The sequence below is a fragment of the Scleropages formosus genome, chromosome 20 (genome assembly GCF_900964775.1).
Source record: "Scleropages formosus chromosome 20, fSclFor1.1, whole genome shotgun sequence".
Taxonomy (NCBI): Eukaryota; Metazoa; Chordata; class Actinopteri; order Osteoglossiformes; family Osteoglossidae; genus Scleropages; species Scleropages formosus.
Genome location: NC_041825.1, coordinates 1,513,325 through 1,541,058, shown reverse-complemented (window position 1 = coordinate 1,541,058; position 27,734 = coordinate 1,513,325). Strand labels below are relative to the sequence as shown.

At 43.4% G+C, this 27,734-nt stretch overlaps 1 protein-coding gene across 2 annotated transcripts in view; it reads left to right on the top strand.

Annotated features, from left to right (window-relative positions):
• Window positions 1-27,734, top strand: part of LOC108919299 (acid-sensing ion channel 2-like) — a 147,633-nt gene that overhangs the window by 116,928 nt on the left and 2,971 nt on the right. For both annotated transcript variants that reach the window (XM_029246889.1, XM_018727198.2), the window contains exons 2-5: window positions 11,728-11,878; window positions 23,233-23,360; window positions 24,425-24,575; window positions 25,546-25,602. In XM_029246889.1, coding sequence (XP_029102722.1) covers window positions 11,728-11,878; window positions 23,233-23,360; window positions 24,425-24,575; window positions 25,546-25,602 — 487 coding nt within the window. The remainder of the gene's footprint in view (window positions 1-11,727; window positions 11,879-23,232; window positions 23,361-24,424; window positions 24,576-25,545; window positions 25,603-27,734) is intronic.

Genomic DNA, 27,734 nt, shown 5'->3' with positions numbered 1-27,734 from the left:
ACTCTTTGACAGCAAGAGAAAATGTCCAGACGGAGTAACGGCAGGGTTGTGTTTTTTTCTGTTTATAAGAAATCACTGACACACGTTCGTTGACAATTATTATAATTAGGCTCTCAAAACTATGTTTTAGGGAACTATTAAAATCCATGACTCAGGACTGTTTAGAAGAGGAAATTGAAAAAGGCAGAAATATCTGCCCACCATCAGATAGAGGTACAGTGAACTGTCACAGGGAGTCCGGTAAATGATATCGGCAAATGTGTTAAGTTCTTTCGACCCTCGATTCTGTTACACTTGTTGACCTGCAGTCTGTTTAGTTTGGGCAGCTGACATTCAATATGATCTCCTCCACTGAGGAGTAGAGCAGTGCTCTGCCCGGATTTACCAAGTTAATCCTTTGTTATACTACTGTGAGTTCCTGACCTCTGGTTTATCCGAATTCTTTCTCCGTCTGGAGAGACTAAGTGGATTTTCTCACAGTATTTTCCTGGACAGATACATGAGTAAGGAACAGAGTCAAAAGCCCTTTATAGCACGTTGAGACTTCATTAAATGCACATGCCAACCTTTTAACACCACTTTTTTTTAAAGAAAACACTCAGTAACTCTGTGTAACAGGGCTTGTGCTGCACCGAAACTATGATTTATGATGCTCTCTCTTCTCTGTGTCTCTCTCCTGTCCCAAGAATGGGCTATTTATGTCTCGGACCTCTGTCCAAGCAGTCACTCAGCTTTGCCTTGGTTTCCCAACACATATTGTCTCTGCAACGGTGCAAGTGAAGGCAAATCAGGAGCCTGTTGTGACTTTAAATCCGAGAACATTATAGGAGGCATTTTCTCGCATGCATTTTACAGGGCACTAAAAGCAAAGGAATTTAATTCAGTTCAGTTCAAATCAATTCTTTTTTTTTTACAGAGGTCTTCCCGCACAGCGACACAAAGCGCTGAACAAAGGCAGGAGACAAATGGATAGTTGGCTATATTTTAAACTACTGCAGTAACTATGAAATGAATAACTCAGAGAGTGTTTCAATGATGTATGGATGAGTGACCCAGTGTAAGTAGTGTATCTAGCAGTGTAAGTCACCGCGGTGAATAAGGTGTGTGGGCTGGTAACACTAAATAGAGTTCATTGGAAGTCGCGTTGGAGAAAAATGTCTGCTAAGTGAATAAATGTAAATGTATGAAATTTGAAAGCTGTAAGTAAACCTACTGGCTATGGAAGAAAGGAACAAAAGGAACCTGACATTGTTTAAAAATATACCCGTCCATGGTTACTGTTAGTCATTTTCTTTCCACCATATGAATCAATGTTCATCACACGAGTAGCTGCATAAAACTCAGAATATCGACAACTCCTGATCACCTTCCTATTTTTTCTTTTTTGAGATACATGAACTTTTACGTACAATACAGGAGTAGCTGCATAAAGGTTTATCCGGCATCATCTTAAAGTTATGGTGCATGAACATTTACGCCTTACATGAACATTCCTTGGTGAGGGTGGTGTTCACTGGAAAGAGGGAGCGTTGGGTTCACTGATTTCTTGGACGGAAAAGTCATCGACACAGAAGTGTAGTGCCAGTGAAAGACTTTAACGTTGTAGTGAGAAGTGCAGCCTATTTAGAGTATTTACGAGGACAAATAAAAACACTGTACAACTATTCGCCTTCAACATCAAAATCTGAACAGACGCGTAAAACTATATGTTTGACCACAACTGCAACCAACAATTGCACAGGAACACCCCCGCTATGATGCTGCATTCCCTGTAAAGCCACTTCAACTGGAATTGAGGAAGCAATGAGCAATGTCCCAAAGAGACAGTTGGGTGAATGTACATGGTTATGGAATCTGTAAGTGTCTTTTCCCCCCAGAGACACTGAATAATGGAATCAGTTGCGTTTTATGTTTCGTATTTAGATTTAGCTAGTTGGGATTTTATCACTGAAGGCAAGGATTATTACATCTTTAAGACTCTATGTTGACCTCATCTACACCTGGGACAGAACGTACACAAGTGAAATAAATTAGATTTTAGGTCCTGGGAAATGATGTAGATACACTGGGAAAATTCTTATTATCGCTGGAGGGGAGGGACGAAGAAGAGCACCTGATCAGGGCTGCAAGGTGGTGAAATAGACAGAAACACACACAGGATTCCACCAATGTCTGTTTAATCCCACCCAAGGTTGTGAAATCCAAGCATTGCATAGTCTGCAAGGGAAAGGCTTTAATAACCATTAACAGTCGATCTATTTGCAAGAAAGACATCTTTGAGTCAGACTCTGTGAGCCAGAATCAACCCCAGGAACCATAGAACCTAAGACAGGCGACAGAACGCCAAGCCATGGCAAACACACATATTGATGGAAGTTTAACGTTAAGTGCTGACTTGAATAAGACGTTTTCTGATTGTAGAAATACTCTTAAAGGCTACATGAACTCATTGTTAAAATCAGGCTGCGTTTGAAGCTACGGCCTTGGAGAGTTAAAGTGGCAGCCTGTAAAAAATGAGTGATATAAACACACACACACACACATTTTCTGAACCGCTTGTCCCATATGGGGTCACGGGGAACCGGAGCCTACCCGGCAACACAAGGCGTAAGGCCGGAGGGGGAGGGGACACACCCAGGACGGGACGCCAGTCCGTCGCAAGGCACCCTAAGCGGGACTTGAACCCCAGACCCACCCGAGAGCAGGACCCGGTCCAACCCACTGCACCACCGCACACCCCCGTGATATAAACAATTTATGTGAAATTTCTCAGAAATTGTTGCTCATTTGATAGATGTGGGAAAGCAACTTATAGTGCATGATTTTTGATGGAAATCTGGAGCGGCGTTACTCTGCTTTAACCCCCCCCATTTTTGTGATGATTTAACAGCCGGATGAAGTGTTAGCAGCGTGTCTGCTGAAGTGATGCTGGTATAAACATAGGTCCTTCTAATGGAACCATGTTCCGGGAAGGTCTTTGAAAAGGACTGAGCTGGATCAGAATCCGTCCTCTCTAAATATTTCAGCACATTTTGAATCAAAAGCTCCTTTCAGCCTTTCATAAGTCAAAAGTTCTTCTTGAATATTTCCAGTCCTGATGTTGCTGATGCAAAACATGCTCTTTTCAGTGATCCTTTACACATTCACATGGAGTACCTCCAGCAAACAATGACCACCTCTCCAGGCGCCGTGTCCTAACAACATGAAAAATGGGCTCAATTACATGGTTAGGTTGCGGTCACTGGATGGCAGGAAATTGTATTTGCACTCATATTGACTCCGATGACAGCAGAATTTCCAAAATCAGTGCGTAGAACTTGTAGCTATCCATAATGGAAATGTTTCATAGGTCTACCACCTATAAATATCAGCATTGCAGCAGAACTCAAGAGGTAAGTAGCACAAAGCTGAACTTGCGGTGCATTCAATACTCCGAAGGCTCAAGGAAAAGTTTCCTTTGTCCCTATTTTCCTTTATTTATAATTCTGCCATTTCAGGAGGAGGAAAACAACTCTGAACCTTGAGCTAGACTATGAGTGGTGCTCCAGCAATCCGCCTTCTTCCTGTGTCAGTCTCATTTGTGTTGCCCACAGACATTCTGTGGTAATGGATTTGCTGAGCTCTTTCTCAAAGTCCATCATACCCTGACAAAAATTCAGTCTATATGACAAGGCAAGTACAGAAACACCGAAGGAGCTAAAAAATTTTGGTTTGATTTCTTACGTACAACAAATTGGCTCTTGTGAATTTTTAATGGAATTAAAGCTCCATCAGTATTTCTACCACAAAACACAGAAAGGTGAATGGCATGATTAGGTAATTTTACAGCCTGTTCCTCAGAATTACAGTATACAGGAATTCCTGTAATTTACTAAATTAATGTGTTCCTGAAAAATGGTGTGGGTTCACCAAATAAAAAAACTCTTGGTGGTGAGCTGTGATGGGTGGTGGTGGGACGAGGTTTGGCAGTCATTCTTGCACCGCCGCTGCACGAACGTGTGGAAACAAAGCAGTTCTGAGGACAGTCAGGGGACCACCTGGCAACAACTGATGGTAATCACCGCTTTAAGGCAGGGTCATAATGGCTGGGAGCCTATCCTGGAAGTGTAGGATGTGAGGCAGAGTAAACCCTTGATGGGATGCCAGTCCAATGCAGAAAAAGAGAAAGAACTAATATAAAATGCATCCTGCTGCGATTTAAAAAGAAAGCTTTCAGCAAAATTTGGATTGTTAGGATCGTTTGGATATGTACAGAGAGGAAGATGATGGGATCTGCCCGGTATTGCCATGGTGACAGAGTGAAAAACACCGAGAAGACTCTTGTTTGTGAAAGCTGACATCTCGCTAACGGATTTCGTGCGTGATGCATTGCATCCATGTTACACTGGAGACTGTAGTTCATCACACGGGTGGAGGGCTGCAATCAATCCTGCTTGTTATTCCAGATGGGACTCTAATTACACTTGCTATGCGTGTGCTACCTATCATTTCATTTCAGACATTTACTCAATTTGAATCATGTCCACAAAGCATTAATATATAACAAGGCTCCCCTTTATTCCACACTTTGTGTTGGTGTGACTTCAGAGCACTTTCATGCTACTGGATCACGTATGAGATCCAATCAAGCTGCCCCCTCCATCGAAACCTCTCACTTTTTGGTTTATGGTGTTTCTCTCAGTACAGTTTTGCACACTGGAGACATTTCGATCTGCTAAGTGGAAAGAGCAGCTGGAATCCAACGCTTCACCAGGGATCGGATACTGACTTCGGGCTGAATTTTCCGTGTGTGTGTGGACATGCTTCATGACTACTTTGTGACCTCGTTCTCTTTATCTGATGGCCCTCATGAATGTATCTTTGTATTTAAAATCTAAACCGTGTCTGCTGTTAAGGAATGAACTGTAACTTTGAGTAGATAGCAAAAATATAATGGTGACATGGGCCTGGCGTAATTGAGTTTGAGACACGATCACTGGAGATGTGGAAATACCTTCATCGATAGGTATGATGGCAATTGGTGGAAAGTCATAATTTCAGCAGCAATATTACGTGTACAGTTTAAAACTGAAGGCTCTCAAACTAAGCAAACAGAACATAAACAGGCTGTGTGGCTTTTTTACTGGTTTGTACTCGTGTTTTTCATAAAACGATTACATGGGAATGTAATTTCTTACCGTAAGTTTTGCGTATTATACGTTACTTTTCAAATTCACAGCTGTTACCCTCATAAGTAATATATGAATTTAACCTTGTCAGTTTTATTATTTTTTTATTACACCCATAGTTCTGCAATGAGAATGACAGTTGTGAATTTTGGGTAAGTTTTAAATAAACATTCTATGCAGAAAACTATGCATTTTAACAATAATTTTCTTAAGTTATGTAATTTAGGTGCTACAGAAATTACAAGTGCTATGCAATCAAAGGGAAGAGGAAAATTTAAATCCATATCAAAAGGCAAACTATCAGCAGAATAGAGGAATAAAGGGCTAAACAGAAATGTACAAAAATATTATTTGAGGGCAATGCAGATTTATAATTTAACACTCGTATTACCATTATTTCAGAAGAATATTTTTTTCAAGATTCATCGCACTTGAAAGGTTTTTCTAACTATCAGCACTCAGTTTCATCAGTTGTGTGCAAGAAATATATTTAAATGAAATGCATGAGCCGAGGACTGTGGAAAAAAAGATTTTGGAGATTTAGCTTTTAATACTCCTGTTTAAAAAAACCTTCATTTCAGTGCCCAAGGCTTTGTTAATGGAAAATAATGTAGTGTATTTATGATGCAGCAAACAGATTATACATACGTGAGTTGGCAAAGTACTTATTTTAGAACTGATTCCAGGAGCTGTACATTTTATAAAGGGGTGGTATATACAATAAATGAGTTGCAACAATTAAACCTGAAAAATGTCTCAACTTGACATCTTGAAGTACACAAAGCAGAGAACGAGTCCTTGCTGAAGCATGGCTTTAGAGCAAATTCCAGACTAACTCAAAATACATAAATGGATACATTCCCGACATTTGCAGAGTGGATTAAAATGATTGCATTCATATACGTGTGACACTGGCAAACTAATGTTAACCCTAAAATTTGGTTTCCCTCATTAAAAGGGAATGTCTAAATCTCAGGATGTATGAACATCTTGAACCAAACCATAGCCTCTTTACAAACACACTCCGATTTCAGACAAAAAAAAAAAAAGCAAAGAAAACCCAAAGCCATCTATGCATATATCTGCTATTCTCCTGTGTGTCTCTTGAATAATTCATTGTCATGCAGCACCAACTTTCCATATTTACTCAGTCTAATTTCCCCGTCTTGTTTCTACATTGTGCTTCTCTAAGACAGCTGCCTCTGCTATGACTGAGAGCCGTTCTGGAAGCTGAAAAGCTCCAGTGCGCGCTCCACGGCAGACAGGTGGGGTCTACTTTTGGGCGTTTAATCCAGGAATCATCGATCCTGTGCATCGCGTACCGGAGAGCTGTGGAAAACCCTAATAGGTCCTCCTGCCATGCGTCATTGGCTCTGTCTCAGGCCTCCGTCTCCCGGTCACCTTCATTAGCAAATATTGAGCTGTGAATGATGGGAGCCCTGCTGTTCGCTGCATCATCGGCCTGCTGGGGGACCGTTCCCGCGATGCACAGGGCAAGAGCAATTAAACCATCATAATAAACAACCGGTGCTATTGTCCAACGTTCTTTTAACCCAGAAAGGAAAATGCGCTGTAGCTCACGGTAACTTTTGACAGTGATGGATGCGCGATCTACACCGAAGTGTGCCACGGCGAGAAATGATGTGCGGCGGAGGCGCCTGTTGATTGAAACGCCGCACAAACGGTGCATCAAAGGCGCGTTTCGACTTCATTTGCATAAGTCCACGTCCTCTCGTCTCGGTCTGTGCGTTTGGGTCTCAGTCGGACAGCCGGGCCCCCGATCCCACGTGTCCCTCCCTCAAACAATGCGGTTTTAGTGACGCTCCGGGGTGGAAAACTGGACTACGTGTGTCAAAGGCTTCATGAACGAGTGCGAAACGAGAGGGAAAACGACTGACAAGCGAACAGACGATGGCTTTGAACGGCGCGCCGTCTCCGTCAGAGCTCTCCGGTCCTGTTAGAAGTTCCCCCCATCCCCGGCACCTCTGAGCGATGCCATGAGACAACGGTGCCAAATCACGGTGTCGGCTGCAGTCCCGCTCCTGGCTGCCCTTGTCTGTCCGCTGCTGTGCAAATGAGTTCTATGTGTCCGCAGGACGCCTAATTGAAACTTGCTCCCTTTTTGTAGCACTTTATCTTCCCATGTAGAGTCTTGCCAATGATTAATTAGTGCAAGATAATGAGGTGACTCTTGTACTTTTAATACGTCTCAGACGATTCATTATTCATCTCATGGGGTAATAATCATAACTGGAATTTGTGAATGGCGACAGTTTTCTGGACTCCTAAATGAAATCTTTCTGAGGAGTGTGGGAAGCTTTGGGGTCCAGCTTTAAATACAAAGGTCGAAGAAAGGCACAATGCGGCTGAGATGTATTTGCGGGACGGCAGGTAAAGCTGCGTGGTGGGTGTGGGATTTGAGTCCAGCTCAGGGTGTGCGGAGTTCCAACGTCTCCCAGACATACAGGGAACAAGTACGACCGCTTCTGTTCCTCCCGTACGTTCACCTTCGTTCAGCCGGCAGACGCGTTCCTCCAAAGCGACGTACATCTCGGAACGATACCAAGAGTGCACCGGTCAACAGAAGGAGAGATCTGGAAACACTCACGTGATTCCAGAGTGCGGTCAGGTTGTCGCGTTCCACCATGTGAACCAGTGTACATCACACTAGTAGCTGCATAAAGGCCTTTCCATTATTGAACAAATTGCTAAGCAAATTGCCCTGCGAACCACGCCGGTTCTCTGAGGTGCGGTCAGCTCGATGGCACGTCCATCCAGACGTACCTCTGCATACCTCTGAAGACTAAGTAGACTAAATTACTCCAAGAATATGATCTTGCATGCTTGCAGGTTGTAATGCTATTCCCAACAACGACAGAATCCGTCTTTAGCAATTAAGCTGACAATAACTTTATGAATTTAATTTATTGAATTGAATACGATTCAGTTTTATGAATTGAATTTTATTTTTTCACTTTTCACAGTGGAACTCATTAAAGGATGAATGGGACCCTAATATTTCCAGGTTAGGGTTGGGATCTGTAGGAACTGTTTTCACACTTTCTTCATGCATGTTAACTTTAAAACAGCAAACAAAAAAAGATATTCACAGAAGCGTTATTTTATGCATCATATGCAAAATGTCATATTGCAAAGTGACTGATTTTGACGGAAAACAGCCCAGCATTGGACAAAACCAGGCCTTTGTGGATTAAAATGTTTTGCGTGGGTAAAGAAAACACGGTAAAGCTGAGAAAAGGGGCAGCGTTACCGCTCTGTAAGGGTGCTGCCTGTGGCCGTAGCTCAGGGCGGGAAGGAAAAAAACGACGGTGAAATGAAAAATGAAGACGTGCTGTAAGTTAGCCCGGTGTTAAATTGACCGTTGGAGGGGTGTGGATCTGAGTGCAATCATTGTGATGAAGCTCAAGCAGTCAGAGGTAATTATAGCTCCCTGTATGGTATTTCAACTCCTTCATGCTTATTGGACTTAGGGGCTTATCTGGCTGCCTGAAAAGCATCCACATCCCATCTTGGGTGTTTGCTTTGGCTACAGGCGTCGTCTTTGTACAGTAATTTTAGTGCCGCGAACTAAATAATGGGCACGGTCCCTGGAAATGGCTGCTCATTCCCTTCCATAAATCCATAACTCAACATTCACTTTCACACCCACTTCCCTCCGAATTCCTGAAACCTTTATAAGTTATTCCCTCTCCACCTGCTTTACATCGACCGATTGTTCTATTCATATGTTGCTTCCATCGGTAGTTTCTGGAATATTCGCGCTGAGACAACGGCAAATAACTGACAAATAACAATCCAACAAATAATTTGCGAGTACAGCAGCTAAGCCCTCTGTCTGTTGAGGGATGTTTTTGTTTCCTCTGAGCTGTGTGACTTTGGAGAAGAGTGCCAAATGCGTAAATGTAAATGTAAGTAAACAAGTGTCCTGCACGCAAGCTTACTACCGGCAGTCCCCGGGTTATGAACGTCTGACTTACATACAACCCGTAGTTACAAAGCACTCCTCCGTTAAGCCCATTTCATTAAAAATTAGAGTGACATACAATGGTTCGTTTTAACAAAGAAGCACTATTTTGTGTATCTACGGTGGAGCTCGATGTAGGACAAACGCTTCCTTCTATGCAGTCGGACCACGTTGCTGTTAACAGTGTCTCGTGTGTGTTACTGTATTTCACTTTCATTTTTTTTTTGTTTTTACCCTCCAAACCATGGCACCAAAGCATAAATGTGATGCAAGTGATCATGATGCATCAAAGAAAAGGAAAATAATCACGAATGAAACTAAAGTGGAAAAAATAAAGCGATCGGAAAAAGGTGAAACAACAACAAACATTGGAAAAGCAAACATTAAAGTTTCTTTAATGTTTTTTATACCCACACACACACCCACACACCCACACACACACACACACACACACACACACACACACACACACATTCTCTCGCTCTTCCTCTCTCGCTCTCTATTATAAATACTGTAGTAACATTTACTATTATTATTGTTATTATTATTATTGTTATTATTATGTTAAAGATGTCTTAGTGTGTCTGGAAGTGTTTCTTTCATGTTTTTAATGCATAGAAAGGTACACAATGCACTATATACTAAGACAAACATTTGGCTAACTGACATTACATACGAACAGTACCTGTCACCCCTTCGTGAACCGCCACCTTACCGTGGTGGAGGGGTTTGAGTGCCTGAATGAGTCCAGGAGCTATGTTGCCTGGGGCTATATGCCCCTTGTAGGGTCTCCCAAGGCAAACAGGTCCTGGATGACAGACGAGACAAAGCGCGGTTCAAAATCCCTTTATGACTATTAAATCAAGGATCTTGTTCACCTCGCCCGGTATGGGGTCACCGAGTACCTGGCCGACCCAAACCTCGGGCGCCAACTCTAGTTTTTGGGACTTGGAATCCTGGACGCCTCCCTGGGGAGGTGTTCCAGGCTTGTCCCACTGGGAGGAGGCCTCGGGGCAGACCCAGGACACGTTGGAGAGACTATGTCTCCCAGCCTAGACGCCTTGGGATTTCCCCAGAGGAACTGGAGGAGGTGTGCGGGGAGAGGGAAGTCTGGAGGACTCTGCTCGGACTGCTGCCCCCACGACCCGGCCCCGGATAGCGGAAGAAGATGGATGGATGGACAGTACCTGTCACGCCCCCAACCATGCGCTTCGCGACCGCACCTGTGACCGATTCAGGAGGCAGGGTGTAAAGAGGCAGATCGGAAACACCTGACTGCGGAGCCTCATCTCGAGAAGCCGCAACTCAGAGCGATCTCTAGCAAGCCTCTTTTCCTGTTTCCCATCTCGTTCCCTTCTCTATCCCCAACCTGTGCTCTCCGGTTTGGTTTTCCTGATTCATGAGCCCTCCGCTCCGTGACCATAGCTCTGGTTTTTGTGTGCTCCCCTGAACAACGTATGAAGATCAGCCGACCCTCGCCTGTCCCTGACGCCGCTCTTTGTCTGCTCCATAACACAATAAAGTACTCGCACTTGAGTCCGTCGGCCCGGTTTCCCGAGTGCACCATGACCGCACCTAACTGTTTCAACTTACGTACAAATCCGACTTAAGGACAAACTGAGGATCGGAACGCTTTTGTAATCCAAGGACTGCCTGTAATCACAGCAGAATTCAAAAAAACTTCACGGACAAGACTGAATAAAAATACATTCTGTTTGTTTTGGTGTTTTTACTGTTTCCCGTTTATTTCTTTGAGTAAATAAAATGTATTTTTCATAGCCAACTTTGCTGTTACAAAAACCAATATTGTTTTGTGCAAATGCTGTATTCCGTGAGGTTTCTATGGTAACCAGTCATATTGAATTTTGTCTTTACATGTTATGAAAATCCCCTCATCACCCCCGTATGAGTTACCTCTAGTTATCTTCTTCTTATATAGAACAAAGTTAGTTAACGAGTTCAAAACTTTTAAGACAGTTTCACAATGTGTTATTGTAATTATTCTTTAATAAATGTATAACACGTTATTCACCACATGGCATTAATTTATATCTTCTGCTATATATCTCTAGTGGTTACAGCCGCTGCCTTTTGACCAGAAAGGTCACAGGTTCGAATCTCACCTCTGTCTGTACTGCCCTTGAGCAAGGTATTTATCCTAAATTACTCCAGTAAAATTACCCAGCTGTATAAATGGGTAAATAGTTGCATGTAACTTAACATTGTAAGTTGCTTTGGGGAAAAGCATCAGCTAAATGAAAAAATGCAAATACTTTCATGCCATGATATCTGACTTATACTTACATTGATTCATTTGGCTGATGCTTTTCTCCAAAGCTACTTGCAGTAATTTTTAGGGTAAGTACCTTACTCAAGGGTACTACAGCTGCAGATGAAACTCAAACCTGCAAGGCAGCAGCTCCAGCCACTGCGCTACCAGCTGCTCTTCGCCTTTTCTTCTCTGGGATGAACACTTGGTGCTGAAAGAGTGGTGTGTCCACCAGGTGATCTGTAAGCACAACGTTGGTAATTGTGCTGAAATGCGTGACTGACGTGGATCGTTGCTTCTGTTAGGTTTTCACCAGGTACGGGAAGTGCTACGTGTTCAATGCAGAAGAGGAAGGGAAGCCGCTCCGTACCACGGTGAAGGGGGGAACAGGGAACGGGCTGGAGATCATGCTGGACATACAGCAGGACGAGTACCTTCCTGTGTGGGGGGAGACAGGTGGGCCCAGTTACCGTGCTCTGCATGCTGCTCTGTGTTTGGATCTCGCGTCTGTGTCTCGAAGAACGTGGCTGCGGGAGGGAAGCAGTCGCCTGGAAAAAGTACGAAGCCTCAGAAGGTGTAGGAGTGCAGAAGTGTCGTCTTAAGCGCGTGAGCAGGAGGAGAATTAGAGAAACTCACCTGATCTGTGTATCTGAAGGCAATATTCCGGAATTCAGTTTATTCGTTTCATCTATTCCTATTTTTTCATTTATATTTCTTATAGTCACTATTTATTCTAAGTCTTTTAGAAATAGAAAAATCAAACATTTTCTCTTGTATTACAAGGGTGTAAAAAGGTGTGAATTCCCTTTTTCTCTTTAAGGAATACCAGGTTATTTCACAATGAAAAACACGACACTGCCTTGAAGAAACATAAAATATACTGAGACTGCAGGTGTTTTGGCCCATTACGCAGTCACTTTACTTTCAGAATGAGTATTTTACTGTACTGCAGCATCGCCACTCGTATCACATATTTCCAGTCAAACATGTAAATTTGGTGCCTCGACCGCACACGATTTTTGTACCTCTTTCGTGTCAATCTGGCTTTTTCTGGCTCAGTCTAGTGCATTAACATCTACATGAAGGATGACTGCTGGAAATAAACCACATTTATGATGTGTTCATCCTGCAGTCCGATGAAGCTCACCTACAGTACCATCAAACATTCGTCAATATCACTACGCAGCACTTGGGCAGTTTTTTTTTTGTGCCTCAAACACATAGACAGCAATACTCATGTCGAAAACATCTCTGGAACCAAAAGTCTCAAAGATTTGACTGAAAATTGAAAAACTACCAAGAGGAAGATAAAGGAAAAGTAAGAAGAGAGTATTAAAAATGTCTTTCTTAGATTCATGCATGATTTTTTCTTTTTTTTTTTTTGCAGTTGACCTTTGCGGTTTTCAGTTGACCTTTGAAAAACACAGGGGTTAGGAGCGCCAACCCCCTGCGCAATCGAAAATCCACATATAATTTTTGACTCCCCAAAAACGTAACTACTAGTAGCCTACTGTTGTGTCAGTACCTACATCAATATTGTCTTATATGATATAAAACACTGTAGATGTTATATGTATTACGTGTGAATTTTATGGTAGTAAATGATAAAATAGGCTAGTATCTACATACATTTCATGCATTCGTGACATACCTAACTTTTTCTTAATTTTTTCGATATTTCTAGGCTACCTGGTTCGTCTGCGAGTTTTTTCAAATATTCGCACATCTCCAAAAAATGTTTCAATATATTTATTGAAAGAAATCCCCGTATAAGTGGATCCGCGCAGTTTAAACCCGTGTTGTTCAAGGGGCAACCGTATTAATGAAATTTAGACAACATAGCAAGGGAACATATATACGAAAATTTGCCAAGGAGGCGATTTCTGGGAACAATTTCACTCCATTATGTGAGGGATAGCTGTAGAGATAAGATTTTTAGTTTAACAGCCCTGTTAATAATATGTTAATATCCATAATATCTATGTGGTCATGTTTTCACTGTTAATTTGACATTAATTTCTAATGAGGTACACTTTACAGTATGTAGAGTGTGTGAAAAGAACGGTGAGCTGTTTACAGGCGTTCATTGCATGTACCTTCTCTTGCAGGAAAACAGGGTATTTGGCTCAGAACTGGCCGACAAAGTAGCAGATTGAAACTCTAGTATAAATTACCACATTAAATAAAATGTTACACAAATATCATCAGGTTAGACATATCTCTGGATTCTACGCTTCACGTCATATCCTTTCCGTGACACTTGTGATACATTATTTGTTGCTTCAAAGAGTAATATAACATTTAGTAATAACATTTCGTAAAAACATAACACTGACATGTGACAAGGACGGAAAAAAAAAAGTGTAAAATCTTATAAAGTTATTATAAAGCAAGACTTGCGGGGAAAATGTTCTGGTTTCAGCAGCTTAACTTTTATAATGAGGGTCATGAAGCCTCGCAGTGTTAACAACCAGCCTAATGACTTGAAGAGAATATTTTTGCAGGGACCGTTTGTCTCCTTGTTACACTGAGAAGCGAAGAATCGGAAGTTGAGACGCACCAAAGAGAAGGATAAATGAATTTTACCCTTTAACCGCTTTCTGTCATAATTAGCATGTAAAACCCTACAGATCCTTACTATACAAATCAGTGCTTATATTTACAAAGAGTGCACAGTGTGTGAGAAAAATAAACGAATGGATAACTGACGCGGAGAACGACGCTCTGCCGTCTCATGAAAATCACGCTACTTTCACATTCTCTTTGTTTTTTCCCGCCGAAATTCTACGGCTTACGCACGGAGCCGTTGGTTGACTTCCTGTGCATGTGGCCCGCATTAATGAATCACTGCTAGCCTCCTTTTAAACAATTTTCATTTCCCCTGTCCATATTTTAATTAAGATTCTCCCTCAGTTCACAGCCAAACACATGAGAGGAGCTTGTCCATTATGCGCGGTGACTGCTGGCCGGATTAATTATCTTAAACTCGAGTAAAAATGAAAGCAACGTGACTGGAAACTGCGTTTTGTTGAGCGGGAACAAAGCAAAGCGGTTTGCGCTCTCGGAATTTCAAATGGGACGTTGAAATCCAATTAGGGAATTGTCTCTTTTCGTTTCCCGGAGCACCGCCGGTCCTAACGGGAGTCGCTTGAGCGGAGTACGTGAGCGCGGCCCGATCAACGGCGCCGCGTTTCTTACAAATGAGCAGAGCGAAATATGCAGTTTGTCAGCATTTTTTTATTATTGTTGTCAAGAGTTGGAGTTCATAAAAAACGACCACAGAACTCGACGATCTTTGTCACCCCCCCCCCCCAAGAATATGGACAATAGTCGACATTTAAACTTGTCCTTGAAATTAAAGGAAGCCCCTTTACACATTAAAACATGTTCATTGCGCCAGGGAAATACAGTCGTTTTAATGAAGGTGGAGAGCATTCGAAGGTCACAAGTCTTAAATCTTGAGAAAAAGGTATAGTGACTATAAACAAACATTTATATTTTTCAGTTTCTACTTAGTCAATGACATAGTGCATCGCAAATTTACATTTATTTATCAGGCATTTTTCTCCAAAGTGACTTCCAATGAGCTCTATGTAGTGTAATCAGTTCACACACCTTATTCACCGCGGTGACTTACACTGCTAGATACACTACTTACAATGGATCACTCATCCATACATCGGTGGAACACACTCTCTCTGTGACAGTCACACACTATGGGCATGTCTTTGGACTGTGGGAGGAAACCAGAGCACCCAAAGGAAACCCACACAGACACAGTGAGAACATGCAAACTCCACACAGACTGAGCAGGGATGGAACCCACGATCTCTCGTACCACCCAGGCGCTGCGAGACAGCATTACGACTCGCTGTGCCGCCGTGCAGCCCATTATTCTCATTCTGAGAGGCAGCTTCAAAACACCCTGCACCTGTTTAATCGAACCGAATGCCATTTTGGCACCGGCGATGCCCCCAGCAGACCCGTTCCCTGACTCTGTCTGTCGCCTCGAGGTACGAACCCAGCTGTGTTTGCCGGCTCTCACGCCGACAGCTGAGCTGCCACCACTCTTCAGAATAGATGGCTGTCGCCGCCGTTCCATTCACATGTTGCCATTGGAGACCAACCCCCCCCGCACCTTTGTTCAGGAGATACAGCACCTCTACATCTACCTTGTTTGGACAGAGGGAGAGGGGTCACATTGTGGCCAGGCGGGTCAGTCAGCCTGCTGCTTTAGAAAGGCACAGACTGCGGAGCATGTCCCCCCCCCCCCCCCCCCCAGGTGACGGGTCCGGGCAACAACGATGGAGCTGCACATAAACAGACCATCTGTCGTAGAGCAGACCTTGTGCTTCGCATTTCACTGTTATCTATATACCCTTATTTATGCCTTATTAACACATATATATTTAATATTTAACAGATGGCAGTGATGTTTCTCTCCAATTCTTTTCCAGCTTTGTTAGTTTTGAATGTTTTAGGCAATTTTTTAGTGTTGAAGTATTTTTGCCAGGGGGTGCGGTGGCGCAGTGGGTTGGACCACAGTCCTGCTCTCCAGTGGGTCTGGGGTTCGGGTCCCGCTTGGGGTGCCTTGCGATGGACTGGCGTCCCGTCCTGGGTGTGTCCCCTCCCCCTCCGGCCTTACGCCCTGTGTTGCCGGGTAGGCTCCGGTTCCCTGCGGCCCCGTATGGGACAAGCGGTTCTGAAAGTGTGTGTGTGTTTTTGCTACAGCATCTGCACAGTTTTTTTTTTGGTCCAACTCGTGCAACTTCTTCATTTTCCACAGCTGGGGAATTATTGCAATGCAGGCACATGAAACTTTTGAATGTCTAATTCCCCTCTTTCCTTTAGCCCCTTTCAGGACTGCAACCAGTAAAGATAACAAATGTGAATATACAGTGTATCTAAAGCTTGGATCAGCAACAAAATTATGAGCGTAGCCAAAGGTATGGTGAATTAAGGATGAAAGCGTTTTAAAAAAAAAAAACCCCCTGACCCAACAGATGAAAATTTTACTGACTTTTACTCACTTTACCTGTCAGGCGTGCCTCTGAGCTCAGCTCCCGATCGGTATCTTCACTTGATCAAAGTTATTGTAAAAAAAACTGATTTTCAGAAGCACACCAAACACATCACAGAAAATAATGAAAACAGTCAATTTTGTCTGGTCTTGTAAATCAGAGTAAATGTACTCTTCTGAGTTTTCGCAGCACACTGGAAATAGGGAGTAAGTGCTTCTGGTGTTTTTCTTTTCTTTTTTTTTTTACTTTGCTTTACTGTTTATTTTGCAATTCAAAAAAATTTTCATTTGGTATCACCACCTCATTGCAGTATTCGTTATTTTGGAAATCACCGATATTGTATTTACTAAAATCAGTTTCAGATTACTTTTCTTTGCGGCCATTGAGGTTTTGCTATAAACATAACATATTCTCTGTTACTGATCACTGGCGTTTGTTCAGCTGTATAAAAGTCAAGAAATGACAAAACAAGCATTTCCATCTTTTTTTACCTGCCTGGAAATGTTCTCCACAGCTGTACTACTGGAGAAGAGAGGAAAAACAAGTAGCTGGAAGCAATGAACAAATAAGGAGATTAACTTCTCAGATTTCATCATCAAATTCATATCTGTTCCAAATCGTAATGGTACGATGTACAGCCCGTTAACTGAAAAACCTGCTTGATCAGAAAAGACTATGAAACTGCCTTAAAATGCTTCATTTTCATTTTCTCGCTGCATCTCATGCACTTTTCTTCAAGATATGTCACTTAGCCTGGAGCTTTAGCTCCTTCACATTGATCACAAGTCCTTTTCCCTTCCCTTCCCTTCCCTTCTCTTCCCTTGCCCCCCCCCCCCCCCCCCTCCATTTCCTTTCCTTTCCTTTCCTTTCCTTCCCTTCCCCTCCATTCCCTTTCCTTCCCTTCCCTTCCCATCCCTTGCCCCCCCTCCCCTCCATTTCCTTTCCTTTCCTTTCCTTTCCTTCCCCTCCATTCCCTTTCCTTCCCTTCCCTTCCCATCCCTTGCCCCCCCTCTCCTCCATTTCCTTTCCTTTCCTTTCCTTCCCTTCCCTTTCCTTCCCTTCTCTTCCCTTGCCCCCCCACCCCTCCATTTCCTTTCCTTTCCTTTCTTTCCTTCCCTTCTCTTCCCTTGCCCCCCCACCCCTCCATTTCCTTTCCTTTCTTTTCATTCCCTTCCCCTCCATTCCCTTTCCTTCCCTTCCCTTTCCTTCCCTTCTCTTCCCTTGCCCCCCCCCCCTCCATTTCCTTTCCTTTCCTTTCCTTTCCTTCCCCTCCATTCCCTTTCCTTCCCTTCCCTTCCCATCCCTTGCCCCCCCCACCCCTCCATTTCCTTTCCTTTCCTTTCCTTTCCTTTCCTTTCCTTTCCTTTCCTTTCCTTCCCCTCCATTCCCTTTCCTTCCCTTCCCTTCCCATCCCTTGCCCCCCCCTCCCCTCCATTTCCTTTCCTTTCCTTTCCTTCCCTTCCCTTCCCATCCCTTGCCCCCCCACCCCTCCATTTCCTTTCCTTTCTTTCCTTCCCTTCCCTTCCCTTGCCCCCCCTCCCCTCCATTTCCTTTCCTTTCCTTTCCTTTCCTTCCCTTCTCTTCCCTTGCCCCCCCACCCCTCCATTTCCTTTCCTTTCTTTTCATTCCCTTCCCCTCCATTCCCTTTCCTTCCCTTCCCTTTCCTTCCCTTCTCTTCCCTTGCCCCCCCACCCCTCCATTTCCTTTCCTTTCCTTTCTTTTCCTTCCCTTCCCCTCCATTCCCTTTCCTTCCCTTCCCTTTCCTTCCCTTCTCTTCCCTTGCCCCCCCACCCCTCCATTTCCTTTCCTTTCCTTTCCTTTCCTTCCCCTCCATTCCCTTTCCTTCCCTTCCCTTCCCATCCCTTGCCCCCCCACCCCTCCATTTCCTTTCCTTTCCTTTCCTTTCCTTTCCTTCTCCTATTCGCAGTAGCTACAATTCATGTGCAAAATACTCTGCAGACTTACCATAGTAAAATATTCAGATTACTGTGCTTGGGCTTTTTAAAAATCCTACTGTCCAGAATTTTTTTTTTTAATCCAAGTGTAGGTGTTTGCTACATAAATCCCCTAATTCCTGAGTTTGTGTCCTGTGCACCTTTCTGTACATTTTCCCATGTATATCTTACATTAATATTGTAACATGTAATAAGCTGGGGCTGCTCACCGTTGCAGCTGCCAGGATAACAAAATATTGTAAATAAAGCTGTGCGGGTGGCAGAAAGATGACTTTAATAATTTATTGTGGCAATTAAAGGTGTACTGCTTCTGCAGGGATGCGCTCATTTTTCAGCAAACTCTAGACCTTCTGAGACGATCCGACCGAGTGATCATCGTGTCACTGGCAGAGCACGTCGTAGCCTTTCCTCTTTTTTCAATACGTGTTGGGAAAATCCAGCGCACACTGAGAAAAAAAGCAAAAAAGGGAATTTGCAGGTTTATTATTCATCAGAGAGGGGGTGTGGTGGCACAGTGGGTTGGACCACAGTCCTGCTCTCCGGTGGGTCTGCAGTTCGAGTCCCGCTTGGGGTGCCTTGCGACGGACTGGCGTCCCGTCCTGGGTGTGTCCCCCTCCGGCCTTACGCCCTGTGTTACCGGGTAGGCTCCGGTTCCCCGTGACCCCGTATGGGACAAGCGGTTCTGAAAATATGTGTGTGTGTGTGTGTGTGTGTGTGTATTATTCATCAGCGAAAAAGAGGGGAATGGCCCTTGCGTGAACTTCCTGTTTCACTTTCCCAAGGTGTTGCGGCTGCATGGTGGCAACAGCCTCCATCTCCGTGTCGGCTCCTTTCCCACTTTGCCTTCAAGCCCTTATGCAACATGTTTTTCTCTTCTTTCCCAAATGTTAGAGCTGCTTCTGTCCAGCCCAATTACTGTGATACTGAAGCCTGTTGTGCAGAAAGCCCCACTACTATATGTTTTCATTACCCGACTTTCCTTTTAGCGTCGCAACAAGCAGTCACTTCAAAGCACACGGTGGAGCTGCTGGCGTCCATGTGTTGCTTTATCTCCTCACTTCTCTTGCTAATTGCACATGAAGTTTCTTCAGTTGGGGGGTGCGGTGGTGCAGCGGGTTTGACGGTGCCTGGTGTGGGGTTCGAGTCCCGCTTGGGGTGCCTTGCAATGGACTGGGATCCCGTCCTGGGTGTGTCCCCTCCCCCGCTGGCCCTGCGTTGCCGGGTTAGGCGCCGAATCACCGCCGTCCCGCTCGGAACAAGCGGTTGCAGACGTGTGTGTGTTCCTTCAGCTCCTCCTCCTCAGCCACAAGGTCGGCCAAATTTGTTCGACAATTCTTTAGCTCTCTGGCCGGTCCTGTCACCCGAAACCCTACAGCCGGTCTTCGTTATACTGTAAGTCGTAATAATCAAGAGTTATAAACAACACTGGTCAACAAAATTTTAACTTTTTTTGCCCCACAAACTAAAATAGGTGTATTTTAGAGTACTTTTTATGCTGAATTCAGATCTGTTTTCAGAATTTTTCAGTCAGGCAGGGTTTAAAGGTTACGAAGCAATTAATTTGTGAAAAAATGCACATTACCTTGATAAATAAGGCTGCTATTACACGTAAAATATGCGCAAAGTTACTTGCAAAACATGCGAGTGTTTAAAAAAATGTTAAAATAGCAGCATTTTCAGCCTGTATTTGGCCTCAGGAACATCTCTCTTCGGTGTCCAGCAAAAGTCTGCCGGCACATTGGGACTCGATTTGCCTCCGTACCGTTTTTCCACATCCGAAATGTCTCGGTGAAATCGTTCCTCCGGCGACTCACCCGTCTAGACTCGTACTTTCAGAAATAAGCTACTGTACTTCACAAACAATGAGAATCGCTGTTTCGCGAACTTCTCGTTTCAAATGCCCCATATGGTACCGGTACCAATATACTACACGGTGTGATGCGTAAATATACTGGCACAGAAAAACTATGGGTGATAGAGAAATTCTGAAGACGTATTTGAATTCGGCGTGCAAAAATACATAGAAAACAGGCATTTTTTTTCATGGGACAAACAACCTATTCACCAGTGACAATCTAAACTCTAGTTGTGCATCTATAACTCTGTTACGTGATGCACTTTTGTTTGTTCCGAGTTGCGTGTTGCTTTGGAGGAACGCGTCTGCCAAATGAAAAAAATGAGAATGTGATCGATGTGATTTTTCTTTGTTTTCTGGCCGCTGTCCAGCAAGAACTAGACGGGAGACGAGATCCGCCAGCCGTCGCGAGCCCGGCGCTCTTCACAAACACGCACCGTGAGGCTGTTTTTCAGGCCGTTGTTTCGGAGTCTGTTACCATGTGATACAGGGTACAGATGGTGGAAAACTCAGAAGGCTGAAACAGTCATTAAGATAATCACTGGGCCGTCGCCGGAGCTTGATGCCAGACATCTGGAAAGAATTTTTGAAATTATTGCTTTGGCCGTGGCATTTCTTCTAATGTAAGGTGACATTCAGTTGCTCAGTGGGCGTCGAAGGCGCTCGGTGTTCTGGCCCGGCGTGCAGAGCTGTGTTTCGCAACGGAGTGTCACACCAGCACATGGCACCGTAGTAAGTGTGAAATTTGCCGTCAGGTTTTTCTCAGCAGATTTTTATTCTCTCTGACCCTTAATGTGTCATTTTCTCTCTAACTTTTTCATGACTGACTAAAACAAGTCATTTTCTGAAATGTGGGCAGAACGTAGAATTATTGGTACATTTTTTTCTGCAATTCGGTGAGAACAGGTAGTTCTTGGAAGATTATTTGCAGTAAGAATGCAGTATATGGCAGCTGTACTGTGCTCATCAGAGCTGCTGTCTTTAGACCCGACGTCTGAAGGCTCGAATCCCAAGTCTTGAGCAAGGCACTTACCCTAAGCTACTCCAGTAAAATTACCCAGCTGTAAAAACGGGTAAATGGCTGTAAGTAGCTTCATATCATAAGTCGCTTTGGAAAAAAGTGTCAGATCGACGTTCTCGGTAGAAGTTTATTTTTTTCTATCTGAGTAATTGTACCGTCCGATGACCACAAAGACCACGGTAATTGCACCTCTCAGATGTCCCATTAAAGCACACGGGATGGTCCCTCCCTTACTGCAGCTGACACACGTTACACACATTCCCCGAGTTTACACACAGCCTCTGGCCCCATTTCACCTGTTCCCCGTGCGAAGGCCTGGCTTTCGTCTCAAGTGTCTCCTTCCATTTGGCAAGACGCTTCACAAATACCCTGACGAACCTCAACGCTCTGGGGTCCTCTGAATTTGGCCGGAAATCATCGATCGGTCGAAAACACGCGGGCAGGGATACATTCTTTGCATGCTTGACATGGTAAGTTTGAAAAATGGCAATTTTTACACAACAGTTAAGTGTCGTAGGTAACGCTCATTTATTCAAATGAATGTCGATATAAAAAGTATATACTTGGCAACAGGACACATCGTGCTTGTTGTATCCGAGTGAGGACGGGGGGAGGTTTTCGGGACAGTTCTGATTAATCTGATTTTGTGTGTGGGAATTTTTCTCATGATGTGAGCATATTAGTTTAAATGTTTGACATACGATATATCGCAAAGATTGCCTTTAGCTCCGGTATGTCCCTCCATGCACCTGTTTGAAGTTCTGCTGTAGCGAATCAGCTCGATACACACCGTTCTAGCGTAATCCTCTGGGAGCGACAAGACAGGCTTGAGAGTGAACCCCTAAAGCATCAATACTGTGATGTTCGCGCAGCCCTGATATGCGAATAGGTGTCTAAATGATGCGGGTCTTAGAGTGGGTCTAATACCTCCCTGAGCCCAATATTCTTCCGAATATTTTTAGCTGGTACAAAGTTTGACTTTGACAGCCAGTCCTCTGCTAGGGTTGTTCACAGATCTTAGACACACACACACACACACACACACACACACACACACACACACACACAAGCCTGATAGACCATCCCGTACAGCCATGCCCTTTATAACCCCAATAACCAGAGCGAACTTGTGTTAGAAATTTTTCTTTGTCCGACTTTCTTTTAGCTACAATTGAAGGAGCTGTGGAAGAGACTCAATATCTGTCAGTATTTATGTTACGCTACAAATGGACTGAAGATGTTTAACAGTTAACAGACCCCAGTCGCCAAGGGGCTCTTTTGCAGGTGCTGCGTGTCCTCGAGTGCAAAGATACTCAACAAAGGCGCCAGTTAATGACAAATCTGGTTTATTTTGTCCAGCAGGAGAGGAACCCTTCACCTTTTCACTCATCTGCCAGCTACTGCATGGTTACTGCACTAAAGGAGCAGATGAGAGAACAGATAGATGATCTGTAGACAATGAATAAAATGCCTTCAGAGAGCTTCCTTAATAGGCTGAGTGAGTAAAGTGTGCAGGGCGACCTACAACAATGGCTCCGTACCGGGGTAATCCTCGAACTGCTGCGGACCTCATGGCGGGCATGCGGATTTGAGCTCTCGCTGTGCACCGCAGGACCCCTGTGCCGAAAATTACCACGTTTCCTTGGATGTATGATGCAGCTGGGTCCGGTCACTCGTTGATGGACGGCTGGTCACTTTTAGCACTTTGAACCGGCCAGGCACCTATAAGCCTGCGCGAAGAGCCGAGCAAACGGTGATCTCCTGTCGGCCGGACGACGGGTAGTAACACATTTACTGGGAATGACGAAAAACTGGGAAAAATTGAGAAAGCACTAAAAAGATACACATTCGTAATGATTTTAGTCACTGTACACAAGCAGTTGCGTTTGTGAAAGTACAACAGTTAGAGTTATGTAGCACTTTTGGGTTCTTTGGCTTCTCGCTCTGCCTTTCTATAGAGGACACAGCATTTGAAGCAGGGATTCGAGTGCAAATCCACAGCCAAGCGGAGCCCCCGTTCGTTCATGAGCTCGGCTTCGGGGTCTCGCCCGGGTTCCAGACCTTCGTCTCCACGCAGGAACAGAGGGTACGTGTCTCCCGTCCTTTGCTTACGCTGCTCGCGCTGTCGGGTTCACATGTGTCTCGTTGTCTCCTTCATTTCCAGGTCAGCCTTCAGTGCCGGTACTTTACAACATGTCTGCCAGAATAAATAGTCATTAACTCAAAGTCGATCAAAGAAATTCTTAATTTCGTGATCTATCCACGCTCAGAAACAAAAGTCTACAAGTGACCTATGTTGGGAAGTCTGGGACTCAACATTTTTGGATGTTATATATAAATGTAACGTGATGAATATATAACAAATAAAATCTACTGTAGGTGATGAATATATCAAGCAGCAGACAATGTTACAGAAATTTGTGTTCCCATGTGCCAGACCATTAGAAACCGTATAATTTGTACAACCCTGCCATAAAAAATCCTAGATGAATTAATAATTAGGAAGCAAGTTTTTTTGTGTCACTTCAGTCTGATCGCTGAAAGATGAGCTACACTAATGAGGAGCTCATACTGAGGCGGTGTAACAGTATTGAAACATGGTAAAAATGAAACAGGAGTACGGACGCTGAAATTCCACAGACTGAACGTCAATGTGCCGGTAAGGATAATATGCTTGAATTAAAAAAAAATAATAATAATAACTAAAATGAATTAAGGCAGCAGTGCCTGAAGACCCCCATCAACATGAGTCAGATCTTTAGCAATACATTCACGTGTTCTACTGGCCACACAGCAGAAAACAAAGGGCTCATTTAGTTTCCTTCTCCATATTGAACTATTTTGATCCAAATAAACCAAAGCTGGTTTCATGTGTCAGATTCTCCTGTGAAATATTGCATTGCAGAGTCTAAACGTTAGTCGTTACCAGTGTGACATTGCTTAAGGGGTTCGCCACGTGAAAATTAAGGTAGGGTTGGTTGGTTGGTTACTTATTTTATTTAGGTAAATACAGCACATCCCATTTCGAAAAAATTAGAATTTAACATCGTGCAGGACTAATAACCGAGGTGCTCTATGTGGTGGGCTCTACAGGTGTGAACATCCTACGGGTGTGTGTGCATGTGTATGTCTGTGTGTGTGTCGATGCAGCTGACCTACCTGCCCCCGCCGTGGGGCGAGTGCCGGTCCAGAGCCCTGGAGTCGGGCTTCTTCCAGGTGTACAGTGTCACGGCGTGTCGCATCGACTGCGAGACACGCTACATAGTGGAGAACTGCAACTGCAGGATGGTGCACATGCCAGGTGAGCCTGTTTTCCTCTTGTCTACGTCCATCCTTCTCAATTGAAGGAAACAGACTGAGTTCGGAGATTATTCATTCAGCGGTGCACAAGCCACCAATACTAAGTGTGAACACTGTGGAAGTGAGTTGAATTAATGCGGTCCTGCACTGCATTTCTTTGCGTGTGTTTTACTGCTACCTCATGCCCAGTGCAGATGTTTTAGAAAGTAAATTGAAGGAAATGTAATTAAAAGTAAACGGGAAGATGTTTCTATCTGTGAAAACTCAACTTGTTAATGATAGAATTCCCCGTAAATCCCCCAGTGTGGATATTCCAGGCCCACCAATTATTTTCAGTCTCAACGATATCTTTGGTTCTCCGATTTCTGTAGCGGTGGAGTATAATTGTTCTGGGTCAGCCGGAGCGCACAATCTTTGACGGATGTCCGGCCGAGTGCTGAATTAATGAGATCCAGATTATGTGGAAGAGCACTGCTCCACCGTAGTTGCCCTGTGGGCAGAGTGTTTCCTTTCTGTTACACACAAACAATACAGTATACAATTTGGACTTTGCACTTGGGTTCTGGATTTTTTCTTCGTAGGTTCAGTTTCATAAAACTTTTCCTTTTATCAATAAGCACCTGTCCAATGCAAGATTGCCAGAGACTATCCTGGAATCATAGTGTATGAGGCAGAGTACAGACTGAACAGGACATTCATCCATTGTAGAGTGACCACACACACACACACACACACAAAGGATAAATTACTCACCATTTCACCCCAAACATGTCTTTGGATTGCGGGAGGAAACAAGAGCACCCTGAAGAAACCCACACAAACATGGGGAGGACATGCAAACTCCACACAGACTGAGCTGGATTACAGCCCATGTCTGAATCCACAGCCCAACACTGCGATGCACCAGCTACCTACTATGTCACCATACTATCACTACAAACTGAATTACTCAAATTTTATTTTATGCACAGGTGATTCACCATTTTGCACCCCAGAACAATACAAAGATTGTGCAGAACCAGCACTGGGTAAGTCTTTGTATGTAATTATAAGTATTATAGAGTAGATCAAACATATTTTCTGTAAATTATAATTAGCATTTTTATTAGTTTATTATACTTGTCAATAATCTATGTGAATTGCATGAATATAAATAAAATGCAAGATGTACAAATATTTTTAAGATTTCAGTTTCCACTGAACTGAGTGTTTTATTCTAAAACCTGAAATAGACAGTTCTTAGGTAATTTCCATCACTCCCTGAAAGAGAAAAAGAATAAGATATTCTGGGGAAAATGTAATTTTTAGGTTAGGAGTCTTTGTGTGTCAACCTTGGATACAAGGTCTTTCAGCCCTGTCATAAATTCCATCTTTGCGAAGCTCACGATGCTCAATTTTTGTTGAGACTGAGTCACTGAGGTGCTGATTCCGTTTGGTGGTAATTTTTGAGGTTGGACTTTTGGGGCATTTGCTAAATATCCTGTAAAATGTTCATCTGTCCCTGTCGATTTGTGACCACCGTTCCCCTTTGCCAGTGCGGTTTGTTTATGTTTGCCTTATACTTTTATTATTTTTCAGACTGTTTCCCTTGGCACATGAAATAATTGCACAGTGTTTGTGACTGATGCACCTGCAGTTCGGGGGCACCTGGCCTCTGTGGAACTCCAGTCTCGTGTTGCTTTGAAAACTCACACGTCAAAGTGTTCGTTGTCAGAGCTCTTTTACAGCAATACACACACCGCTAACTCAGAGTCATCCTACTGTGATTCATCTTTGCAGCGGCATTTGTGATGTGATTCAGATACTTAAACTTATTTCTGCGGTAATTTTGCATCGAGAAATAAACCGAGAGCTTAGCTTCTGCCTCACTACCACACATCGGTACAGTGCAGGAAGAACTGCTGTCTCTGCACCAGCCTGTCTTGAAATCTCCCGTCCCACCCGTCCATCGCTTGTGAACGAGACCTCAAAATACGTGAGCTCCTCTGCTGGGGGCGGTCGTTCCCCCCTCACCTTCAGGGAGCAACGCAATGTTTTCCGTGTCTGTGACTGTTGCTTTGAACCAACTGAGAGAATTTTCAGAATCCCAGAAGTAATTTTTCTCTCGTTTAATTTTTATTTGCTTATTTTTTAAATGCATCTTCTACACTTCTAATGTATTTAAATTCATTCTTCTTTTTTGTTCTGATGTGATGCTGATGATTTGTTTTGTACAATTTTATTCAACTTTTTAAAATTTACTGTAACCTGTAATCAAATCCATGATTCGATTGCTGGTTAGTTTATAACATTAAAACAGGAGTCAGGCGATGAGCCCCAAATACGCCGGGTTTTCACTATAACTCAACTTGGTCCTGCAGTGAAATAGTCATTTAAAACTTTACACAACCTCTGCTATTATTGACAATAATACAATTAAAATGTATTCCGAAGCCTACAAATGAATGGCATGGTTAATCTCCCGGTACAATTATGTGACGGAAAATTTTGACGTTCGAAAATCGTCCGATCCATTATAAATTACACAGAGGGGTTATTTATTTATTTATTTATTTTAATTAAAAGAGAAAATCTCCTTTTTCCTCATCTCGTAATGGCACATTCTAATTCTATTAATCTCTTTATTCATCTGGTCAGAGTATGAATAAAAAAGTGAATTTTTCTTTAGTTTATGTGGAACTTCCATGGTCATACGCCTTGTATGAGGTGATAAAAAGATACAACGATAACCCGAATAACCTGGAGTCCCATTTTGCATTCGTCTAATTGAGACGTTTGAATGAAGCTTTTTTAACAGAACTTAATTATGAGTCAAAGCTACATGGAGAATTTGTTGCAAAAATCTGCCAAGAAATACTACTAATAGCTTCCATCACTTTGTCTTCAGTATAACCTTGTATAAAGTCTAATGTATCCTCACACACATCTGATTTGGTTTTTTTTTGTTTCGTTTCGAAACCAGATGTGACACAATACTCAACGAAAAGACTTTGGTGCACATGTCAGAGGTCACTTTCTCACACATCCTCTAATAGCAGTCATTTGCCCATTTTCAACACTGCACTGGAGCAGCAAGAATATGACAGTGACAAAAATAATTCTCCGTCACAATATAACCCAGTGTGACCATGTGGTTCTATAGCCTTTATCAGTTTCACAT